This window comes from Phocoena sinus, chromosome 19, assembly GCF_008692025.1.
Source record: "Phocoena sinus isolate mPhoSin1 chromosome 19, mPhoSin1.pri, whole genome shotgun sequence".
In the NCBI taxonomy this organism is placed as follows: domain Eukaryota; kingdom Metazoa; phylum Chordata; class Mammalia; order Artiodactyla; family Phocoenidae; genus Phocoena; species Phocoena sinus.
In genome coordinates this window covers 9,571,065-9,582,154 of record NC_045781.1, presented here as the reverse complement: position 1 = coordinate 9,582,154, position 11,090 = coordinate 9,571,065, and the positions used below count along the sequence as shown (strand labels likewise).

General features: G+C 54.8%; 1 protein-coding gene across 4 annotated transcripts in view; it reads left to right on the top strand.

The window, feature by feature from the left end:
- The first annotated feature begins 3,582 nt into the window (after positions 1-3,582).
- Positions 3,583-11,090, top strand: part of MARK4 (microtubule affinity regulating kinase 4) — a 29,399-nt gene continuing 21,891 nt past the window's right edge. For 2 of the 4 annotated variants that reach the window (XM_032612201.1, XM_032612204.1), the window contains exons 1-5: positions 3,654-3,958; positions 8,481-8,681; positions 10,632-10,685; positions 10,783-10,831; positions 10,948-10,980. In XM_032612201.1, coding sequence (XP_032468092.1) covers positions 3,908-3,958; positions 8,481-8,681; positions 10,632-10,685; positions 10,783-10,831; positions 10,948-10,980 — 388 coding nt within the window. In that variant the 5' untranslated portion in view covers positions 3,654-3,907. Of the gene's footprint in view, positions 3,959-8,480; positions 8,682-10,631; positions 10,686-10,782; positions 10,832-10,947; positions 10,981-11,090 lie in introns of all 4 variants that reach the window. The other 2 variants (XM_032612203.1, XM_032612205.1) reach the window with 2 other exon arrangements.

The window sequence follows — 11,090 nt, the reverse complement described above, 5'->3', positions numbered from 1 at the left end:
ACCCCCAGAGACACCCCATGCTGGATGTGAGCCCGAAGCTCTCTCTTGTGTTCCCTGCTCTGGGGTAAAGACATGAAGGAAGGTTCTGCTGGGCCCAAGGGCTGGGATTGGAGCCCTAAGGGGGTGACCCTGGGCATGACTTTGGAATTGTGGTTCTCTCTGCCTAAAAGCCCCCGTCGCCAGGTTTCCATACGCCCCCCCCCCCATCCCCACCCCCGTTATCATCCAGGTCTCAGCTCCAGAGTCCTTTCCTCAAAGGAGGCATTCCCTGACCAGCAAAAGTACTTCTGCCAGCCCTGTACTCTCTCTCCCCAGGGGACATTGCTCTGATTTGCGTGTTCCTTTATAGCACCTTCTACAATCTGAAATGATCAAATTCCTCTGTCTCCCTGGTAGATTTTCTAACTGTCCCAATCGAATATAAATTCAAAGCAGATTTTGCTTACCTTGTTCATCTGCTATCCCTAGATACGTGCCTGGCGCATAGTAGGTGCTCAGTAAAGATCTGTGAACTGATTGCACCAATGGGGATAGATCAGAGCTAAGGATTGGAAGTTGGGGATAGAGATGGCAGGTCTGTTGGGACTGGGAATGGGTTGCAGGTTGGATGGGGTGAGATGCAGGATTAGGGTGACTTTTAAGGCTGGGTTTTAGGTTTAGGCGGCCCTTTGGGGGCTCAGGCATGGCATCCCACGTGTTTGGCCTGAGAGAATGATCACTTGCCTCAGCAAAACTGGGGTTGGGATGAGGTACGGTTAACATTGGGGTCAGGGGCTGGGCTCAGGGATCACTGCTTTCCCCCAGCCCCAGCGAGGGCTCTGTAGACATTAGGTTGGGATAAGTGGATCAGGGGTTAAGATTCCAAGGTCTGAAGGCTTCAGTTCAAGGACTGGATTTGCCAGACAATGGGCCCTGGGAAAGGGGGTGGTTTGCTGGCCTAGAGGGGAGGGGGAGAAACAGTTTATGTCCTCCCCAAATCAGTGTGGACCTGTGGTACTCGGAAGGCAGCCCGAGCTGGAACCAAAGTGGCCTTTTATGGGCCGTGGCCACTGTTGGATCTCTCCCTCTTTTTTTAACTTAATTTTTTTAGTGAGATAGAATTCACATGCCATAGAATTCACCCTGTTAAAGTATGTAAGTCAGTGGTTTTTAGTACATTCACAGGGTTGTGACAACCATCACCAGTATCTAATTCCAGAACACTGTCACCAAAAAGAAATCCTTGTAACCCATTAGCAGTCCTTGGCAGCCCTGAATCTACTTTCTGTCACTAAGGATTTCCCTATAAACGGAATCATACAATAAGTGGTCTTTTGTATGCTTCTTTTGTTAAGCATAATTTTTTAAGGCTCATCCATGTCATAGCCTCCCCTCTTTAAGCCTCAGTCTCCCTATCTGGGAAATAGGGTGGGGATGATACTGGGAACTGGGGAGCCAGTGTGCATCCCGCAGTGTGGTGGGCAAACGTGTATAGGAAGGTGATCTTCTGCCCCCGTGTGGTGTGTCGGAGAACTGCAGCTTTCAGCGCTAGAGCTGGGATGGGATTGGGCTGATTCAGCCCCCTATCCCCAAGACCCCACCCCTCATCCCGCAGAACCCTTGAGATCCCAGAGCTTCTAGAACAATATCCTGAACTCCTCCCTCTCTGCCTTCCACCCTCCCTGAGACTCCTCAGGCTCCATTTGCTGAATAATAACGTCACCCATTTAAGAAATTCTAATCTGTTCCCACGTGAAGCACTTAACTTACATGGTCTCATTAATTTGTTGCAGACAGACTTTGCTGCTATTACCATCCAGGGATAGGGGACCGTAGTGGTTAAGAGCCCAAGTTCTGGACTTTGGCGAAACTTGTGTTCAAATCTCAGCCCTGCTGCTCACCAGCTGTGTGACCTTCAGCATGCTGTTTTCCCTCTGTAACTGGGGGTGATAAGGATGGTCCAATCTCGTGGTGTGGCAGAAAGGACAAAGTGCTCAGAGCCTGGACAGAGGAAGCCTCTTGAGTCGATGTAGCTGATAGTATCAATCAGTGATATACTGGTAAATGTGTAACAACCAGCTGTCTGGGGAATGAGGGTGGAAGCCTTGCTTTGTAGCGCTTGCCAATTTCCATGGTGTAAATATTCCACCATGGCTAATTTCAAGCTACCAGGGTGACATCACTGAAAGCGTTTTGGGAGGAAGAGATGTGCAGTCACCCCTTACATAGCAGTTTCACTATGTGAATACAATAGATGTAAATAACCTCAGGATCACACATAGGAGTAAAATGTAAAATAATGAGGACGTGATGAGTATTTATTATCTTTGTTTTAAATATAATTTATTTAATTGTATGTTTGCATAATTTAATTTTTAATAATGGCTGTTTAAAAACCAGTTCCAAAATCTCTGAGACTTCAAAACTCAGCTTGCTTGAGCTGGCTCCAGCACACTGCTGTTATTGTCACACCCATTTTTTAGAAAGGGAAACAGGCTCAGGAAGATGTTCAAACAGACAGGGGCAGGGCATAGGTCCCATGCAAGGGCTGTGTGATTCCCAGGCCAGGACAATGCCCCTCTTTCTTTCATCCCACCCTGATCTAGAGGGAATGCGTGGTTCCCAGGGCACTGTGTGATGTCAGCAACGCCCTTGACCTCTCTGGTCTCAGTTTGCCCATCAGGAGAATACCTGCACTGAGTTCCTTTGCACCTACTTCAGCCCCACTACGAAAGCAACATGCACATCCTCCCCCTCACTTTATAGACTGTGAAACTGAGGCCCGGAAAGAGCAAGTGCCTGCCCTGAGTCACAGAGCTGGACAGAGTGAGACCTGGGACCCCAGCTGGGGTGCAGAAGAGAGAAGACTGCAACCTACAACCTTGGGGTCTGGAGTTTTCTGGGAGGTGGGAGGCAGCATTGCTAGAGAGGTAGGTGACCCTTCCTCAGTGGCTCCGCCCATACACCATCCCCCCAGCATCCTTAGCCCTCGGTCCCCAGAGCTTCCTGGACTGGGGAGAGGGGGGCTGGGAGGGAGAATGTGGACAGCGCTGCCTGCGTGGTTCTTGCCTCTGAGGGCTTCTCTGTCAGTCCTGTCTCCATTCTCTTCACGGGTCTCTGCATCTCTGTCTCTCCCTCTGTCTCCGTACGTGGGTTTGTCAGTCCCTGTCGCTCTCTGTGTCTCTGTTTCTCTCACCCTGTCTCTTTGTATGTGTCTCTCTTTCCCTACGTTTCTCCCTCTTTCTGCCTTTCTCTGTCTTTTGGTCTCTCCGTCCTTTGGCTGTCTTTTCACCTCTTTGTGTCTCTGTGTCTCTCCCCACCTCTGTCTATCTCTGTGTCTCTTTGTCTCTCTCTTTTTGAGCTTCTCTATCTCTGCGTCTCTCAGTATCTGTCTCTGCGTCGCTGGCGCTGTGCCTTGGCGTTTCTCTCTCTTCTCTTCCGGTGAGTCTCTACTCTCTGGTGAGAACACGCTCCCCCTCGACGCGCCCAGACCTGCCTCTGCCCTCAGAGCCCCCGGCCGGCCCCGGCCTGCGCCTTTAAGTGCCGGCAGCAGGGGGCGGGGTCTTGGCGGCCCCGCCCTGCCCGCCCCTCCCCCTGACGTCCCTTCCTCCCCGGCCCCTCCACCGCCTCCCTCCGCCGCCGCCCGGGCCGGCTCCGCGCCCCCTCCCCGGCCCCCGCCCGCCCGCCTGCCCGCCGCCCCCATGGCGCCCCGGGCCCCCGCTGTGCGGGGCCACTAGGACCCTCGGCATCCCCTTCCCTGCCCCGCCCTGCCCCCTCTCCCACGGCACGAACCCGGGTGTCCACGGCGCCCAGCTTTTGAGCTCGCGTCCCCAGGCCGGCGGGGGGGGAGGGGAAGAGAGGGGACCCCGGGACCCCCGCCCCCCCCCCCCACCGACCCGGCCGCCCAGTCCCCCGAGACCCGGAGAAAATGTCTTCGCGGACGGCTCTGGCCCCGGGCAACGATCGGAACTCGGACACGGTGAGTGGGGCCCGGCCCCTTGGGGAGCCCCGGCTGGGTCCGGCCGCCGGACCCCTCGCCCTGCTGTGTCCCTCGCCGCGCGAGCCCCTACCCTCATTTCCCCGGCCCGGCCTGGCTCGCCACCCACCGACCCCCGCCCGGACTTCCAGGCCTCTCGACCCTCCCCCACTCCTCAGCCCAGCCCGACCCCTGGGGGCGCCCCTCTCGCGGGACCCCTGTCTTGTCCCTCTGCAGACCGTTTCCGCTCGGGTCTCTTCCCTCCAGGAAGCCCCCTCCCCTGCCTTGCAGGAGCCCCTCCCTTCCCCAGCGGGTTCTTAAGCCCCTTCCCCTCCAGGCCTCCCGCATCCGACAACTGGCCCCCTCCCGGATTTGCCGGGCTCTTGACCCTAAGGCCCAGCCCGGCCCTCTCCCAGGAAGGCCTGGCCCAGTCCTGCCTCTGCCTCTGGCCTTCCCCGTCTGGATCTGGGTGCCGGGCTCCCCAGGATCCCCCGTCCTCTCATTCCCAGCTTTCTGGCCCTCCAGGATCCTCCCAGCTCCTGTGGGCACCCCCTCACAGGAAGCCGGTTCCACCTTTCCTGGGCCGAGGGTCCTTTCTGCCTTGTTCAAGGTCTCTCCACTTCCAGGCCTGGTCCCCATCTTCCAAGCAGCCCTGTCCCTGGATTCCCAGCATCTCCAGTCCCCCCAGATCCCTCCAGACCCTCTCTGGTCTCTTCCTCTCCCAGGAAGCCTTGGCCTCCAACTTCCAGGCCCCCAGCTCAGTCTCGGATTTCTAGGCCCTGAACCAGTCTGACTCCAGGCCTCATCCTCCCCGTATCAACTTCTCCACTCCAGGCAAGCCCCCTCCCCAATCCCCCAACCCCTTGACCCCACTCCTAAGCCAGGCCCCTCCTCACAGGATACTGCCTCATCCCTTAGATCTCCAGGCCCCCATCCCTTCCGCTGCCCCAGGGCCTCCCCCTTCCTTGCCAGGGGTCTGGCCTCCCAGGGAAACCCCCTCCTCAGCTTCAGAGTCCTTCCTCAGCTCACAAGGCCTGGCCCCAGATCCTTCTTCCAGAAAACTCCTGGATTTGAAGCCTCTGGTCTTGCCCTGGCTCTAAGCCCTCTTCTCTTGGGGTCTGTCCGCTGGGAGCTTTCTCCCAAAGTTCCTCGGCCTCTTGACCCCCACAAGGCTCAGCCTTTACTCCTTGGATCTGCCCCTTGCCCGGGAAGCCCCTTCCTCAGGATTTCAGGCCCCTGGACTTCTCTCTGGTTCCGAGTGCTCCTAGAAACCCCTTTCTTAGACTTCTAGGAGTTTCTTCAAGACCCAGGCCCCTGGCTCAGGTATCCTTGTCTCCTGACTTCCATTGTCCCATGGCTTGGACCCTTCCCACTATTCCCAGACCCCCCTGTCCCTACACCACAGCCAGGAACAATCCCAGAGAGACGACCCCCCCCACACCCCGCCGCCGATTTCCCTGATTTCTGGTTACTCTCACTGCTTCAAAAGACCCTCCCACCAACCAATGCCAGACTCCTCCCCAGCTGGAGTCTTCGTCCCTTTCCAGGCCTCCTGCCAGGTCCCTGCCAATCCTCAGTCACCCTCGCCCCAGATCCCCACCAGAGATTTGTCTCTGTCCCTTCATCTTGTAGGACCCTGCCTCCTAGAGATCCCCCATCACCACCACCACTGCCATCACGACCCATCATGCTGCAGGCCAGACTCTGATTTGGAGTCTTCGCTGAGAAACCCACCTCTCCCCCACCCCAGCCCAGTCACTCCAGACAAGGAGCCCACAGGCCTGGGTTCCTGTGCTGCTTCTGCCAGCCACTTTGCACTGTGACCTCAGGCAACTGGCTCTCGCCTTCTGAGCCTGTTGCCTGCCCCGCAAAATGGGGTGATGGCTTGAGTCCCTCAGAGGGTTAGTCGAGATGATAGGGGCAAAGCCCGACCCATAGGATGCACTCCACACGTGTCCGCTGCTGTTGTGAGTGTGGATATGATCCTCGACCCAGGGCTGTCATTGGTTGTTATGGGAGCTTGCAGACCCACTCGCTGCTCGGAGCCTCAGTTTCTTCACCTCTAAATGGGGTTGATGGTAGCACCTCCCTGTTAGGGATGTTATAAGGAGCCAAAGAGATTATGTGAGCGAGGCGCACAGGGCCAGGCCTAGTGTAGCTGCTATTATTATTATTATTGTTGTTGTCATGACTTTGATTTTTTAGAGAAACGTAAGTTCAAATCTAGTTTCTGTCCGTCCCTAGCTGTGTGACCTCAGGCAGGTTACCTCACCTCTCTGAGCCTCAGTTTCCTCATCCGTAAAACAGGGCTTGTACGAGCACTTCCTCCTCCTCTTATCGTTCAGATTTGTGCATCATGGGGACTTCGGGAAGGCTAATTCTCCCCTCTCCTCCCAGCTCCAGTCTGTAAGACCTGCTTGTCAGTCCTGGCAGAGGGTCACCTCTCTCCGTCTGGAATCTGAGGTCATAGCCCCCTCCTCTGCCACCTGGATACCATGATGACAGCCATGTGGGGTCATGCTCCCCCACCCCAAGTTCCAGGCCCCCCACCACCCAGCTTCTCTGGAGGTTCCCTAGCAACAGACCCGGTGTTGGGGCACCAGCCGGCGGGAGGGAGCCAGGCCAGCTGGTGGTGCCGGCCAATTTTAGCTCCCGCCCCCGGCCCCTGAGGGCCTTGTCACCCACTGCCCCAGCTGCCCCTTGCAGGGGTCCCTCAGCCACGCTGCCTTCAGTGGGGTGCCAGCCCAGCCCCAGTTGGCTCCCCTAGTACCACCTGCTGGGGATTCTTCTCCAAGCCCTTATCTGGGTGAGAATCAGAGGTCTTATCTGCTAGGATCTCCAGCTCCCTTCCTGCCCTCCCCGCGAAGGAGGCCTGGGGTTGTGAGTAGCCCGGTGGGGGATGTGGGAAAGAGCTGGGGGCTCAGGAGTCAGCCGACCTGGGTTCGAATCCTAGGCACTCTGCTCCACCTGTCCTGTGACCTTGGGCAAGGTACTTAACCCTGCCCTCAGCCTTAGGGTCCCCATGTGGAGAGTGCGGATCATAATTGCACCCACTGTGGAAGTCAGGTGAAGGCGTGGTAGCAGCAGGCATGTGGTTAGGGCTCCAGCAGTGGCGGCTGGCTTTCTGCCCCTTGTGGGGAGCATTACCTTTCTGCTTCTTATTAATGAACTGTGTGACCTTGACAAGGCACCGTCTCGCTGCAAGCCTCAGTTTCACCTCTGGAATATGGGGATACAGGTGCCGCCCTCATTGGGCTACTGTAGGAATTAAATGCAGATGAGGTGCTTTAATGCCCAGGATTTGGCCAATAGTAAAGCCTACTTAATAAAAATGACAGGAGTGTGAGACAGTGTCGCACGGCAGCAGTGAAGACGTCAACTCTGGGGTAAACTGTCTGGGTTCAGGTCCCATCTCTGAGCCTCAGTTTCCCTACCTATAAAATGGGAATGATGGTGCCTTAATGGCCAGTGCTCATTAAATGGTGAGCCTCATCACTGTTAAGTGGCCCGGCAGATCCCTGCAAGGAGCAGCCCGGGTCCTCCTCTTCGTTGCCTACCTGGCCTTCTGTCTTCCTCAGCTCCCTGTGTCCTCCTGTGTCCCACCCCCAGCCTTGGGAAGGGCGCAGGGACAGCCCAGGGTCTGAGCAGAGCCGACTTGGCCAGGGCCTCTGTCACACACACCTTGGGCCCCAGCGCTTAAAGGGAGGCACAGTCCCTGGGGCTCACAATCAGGACAGGAGAGCCTGGAGCAGGCAGGTGACCTGCGGGGGAGAGAGGCCCAGGAGGGGCAGGATGGCAGGAACGCAACGTCGGGGACAGATCGTGGTGTATGTAGCGTGGGAGTCAGCGGGTGAGGGCGGCGATGGAGCAGCAGGGCGGTGCCGCCCCACGCCCACCCCAGCAAGGAAGCAACAAAGTTTCCCACAGAAGGAAGGTTAACAATGTGGGGCTACAGTGTCAGGGTGAAATGAAAGACGGTTGGTTACAGTGTTTGGAGTAGAATTTGGGGCAATAAGGATCAAAAGAAAGCATTGCAGGCAGTTAACTGGAAGTCAGGTGTTGAAATATGGGCTTGCCATAGAACTGGGGGCTGGATGGGGACAGTGATGGATAAAATGGAATGCTGGGAGCAGTGAGGGTTGGGCTAGAGGGTTGAGTCCAGACTGAGTTGGCGTTGATTGGGGTTGAGGGCTGCAGCGTTAGAATACAATACCTTGGAGCTGATGGAGGTTCTAGTAATTAGAAAAGGAAGTTGGGGGAGTGGGTAGACTGATTGCAGGGAGGGGTGAAGAAGAGACCTGATACCTGGGGTCCCAGGTGCTGCAGAGTTGGGGGAGCCTCAGCATCTTTGTTCTTGGAGGTGTCTTTTCACAGAGAAATATGGGGGACCCAAAGCCTTCTCTCTGGCATGGGTTTGAAAAGCGCCACGAGGGGACCAGTGGCCATGGCTGGAGTTAACAGCCCCAGCACACAGGTGGATTGGATGGGCGCTGCCCACCTCTCATGCTCCATCTCCCCCGCCCAGCATGGCACCCTGGGCATTGGCCGCTCCTCGGACAAGGGACCGTCCTGGTCCAGCCGCTCCCTGGGTGCCCGCTGCCGAAACTCCATCGCCTCCTGTCCTGAAGAGCAGCCCCATGTAGGCAACTACCGCCTGCTGAGGACCATTGGGAAGGGCAACTTTGCCAAAGTCAAGCTGGCCCGGCACATCCTTACCGGCCGGGAGGTGAGTGAGGGGAGAGGGCGGGGCTCGGGGCAGAATCCTGCAGCCCTGGCACTTGGTGGGAGGTAGGGAGAGGTCGGGCTTGGCCCTCACTTTGCTTTGTGACCACATGTAAATCTCTCACTCTCACAATAGAACATCTCACATTTTCCCAGAACGACTCAGGTAGGAAAAGGGAGCCAATTTCAGGCATCCCTGAAGTTGTTGGGCTGTCTCAGATCACAGGCAAGCCATGTGTAGTGTTTCTAAGAAGTCATATGGTTTTTGTATCTAAACCTAGGCCACCTCCCTGTTTTAATGGTGGACTTTGGTCCCACCAAATCTTCCAGTGATCTTGATTGAGAACACAAGAGGTTTATTCATGTCTACACAGTCTCACTCTCCCCACTTCACCTTCCAGGATGGGTATATGTACTGAGTATGGCAACATTATTGCAGAAAGGGAGAGAACGCATCTAACTCACACTTAATGGGAAAAAAAAGACGGTGGGTGGGTTTATGAACCCTCTGCACCTCTCTCTTTCAATTTTAGAGAAAGTAACTGGAGCAATTCATCCTGCCCTCACGCTGTCTGTGCCATACATACAAAAGACACCAGGCCCCAATGGTTTTATGGGCAAATTGTACCAAACATTTCATTTTTATGCTAATATCTCCAGAGACTAAAGAAAGAGGTTCCACTGCCAGAAGAATTTTATGTGCTCTTTGGTGACAACAAAACCAGATAAGGCATAAAATCGTGGGCCTGTCTTACATGTGAATATAGGTACAAAAATCTTAAAACATTAGCAAAAAGAATCTGACAGATCAATTAAAGAAAGCTGTGTGGTGACAAAGCTGGGTTTATCCGAGGAATGCACGGTTCTTTTCAAATTGACAATTTATTCGTGTACTTCGCCACATTCACAGGTTCAAGGGCAGAAACGATATGATCATCTCAATACTAGCATAAAAAGTGCTTGACAAGATTAAAAACTCATTTGTGAAAGTATGAAGAAAGCTAAGGGACCCTCTTCCCCCACAAAGAGCACATTGTTCCTCTCATGTGGTCTTGAACGTGATTCCAGGGTTTTCTAAAGGAACAGAGCCTCCTGAGGGAAGAGTTCTGTAATCCAGTGGATCTGGGGTGATTGGGGGGGTGACCCCAAAACCCTTTGGGAAAACTAAAGACCTAAGCTGGATTACGGCTCTTGAAGTGCTGTACCCCAGTGTGAAATTCAAAATAAAAACTTCACTAAACTTCAGGATAAGTACAAAGAGGATTCAGTAACGTTCTGATTTTTCCCCCATGATGACTACCTCAAAGCTCTTTCAAAGCTTTCTATAGATTTTAAGTGTTTAAGAGGTTGACTGTCAGGCTGCATAAGTTCAAGTCCCAGCCCACAACCTTAGCAGCCAAGTAACCTTGGCCAAGTGACTGAACAGCTCTGTGTCTCGGTTTCCCCATTTGTAAAATGAGGATCATCTCATAGGGTTGGCATGAGGATCTAGAGAGTTCTCATTTGTAAAGCGCGTAGACCAGGGCCTGGCCCGTGTGACTGCTCAGTAGATGTGAGGTCTGGTTATTATTTCTTGTTCCACAGTTTGTGCCTTCAAAACAAAGATGCTGATGGGTGAGTGGTCTGAGATGCCCTCCCAGAGGGGCCCCCTCAAGGTCTCAGTCACCCTCACACTCACTCACACAGGCCCTTGGAGCCGCCCCACCCAGGCCCCATGGTGGTATAGGGGATATATTTCCCTGCAGAAGTAAGGGTAGCACTGGACATGGTAAGAACAGCATGTGCAAAGGTCACGAGGCTCAGAGCCCACCTCCACTAAGAATGGCCCAGGCTGAGAGCTGTCTCTGAAAAGGGACAAAGGAAGGATATCCTAGGGTGATCTGGGTTGGGGGAACCTTTCCCAGCTCGAGGGCCTGTGGTACCTAGACCTTTCCCCCCTTTCTTCCGTCTCTAGGTCGCCATCAAGATCATCGATAAAACCCAGCTGAACCCCAGCAGCCTGCAGAAGGTGAGGCCCAGGGAGAGGGAGCAGGGCAGGGGCAAGGTTGGGAAGAGGGTCCTCGAAACGGCCCACCCTCATCTTTCTCTTTCTTCCTTTCTTCCAGCTGTTCCGAGAAGTCCGTATCATGAAGGGCCTAAACCACCCCAACATCGGTGAGGAGGGGAAGGGAGTGGGCTCGGTGGATACCAACCAGGGCACTTGGGAAAAGAGAGTCGGGGGAGGAGAGAACTGGCCGTTACTGTAATTAGAAAGACCTGTTTTTTCGTAGCAGTATCCCTGCTCCCTGGCTGTGTGACCTTGGGTGAGTCACTCAACCTCTCTGAGCCTCAATTTCCTCCTCTGGAGCGGGGCGGGGGGGTGATAAGAGGGCTTACTTCAAGGTCATTGCGAGGATTGGGTAAGGTCATGCGT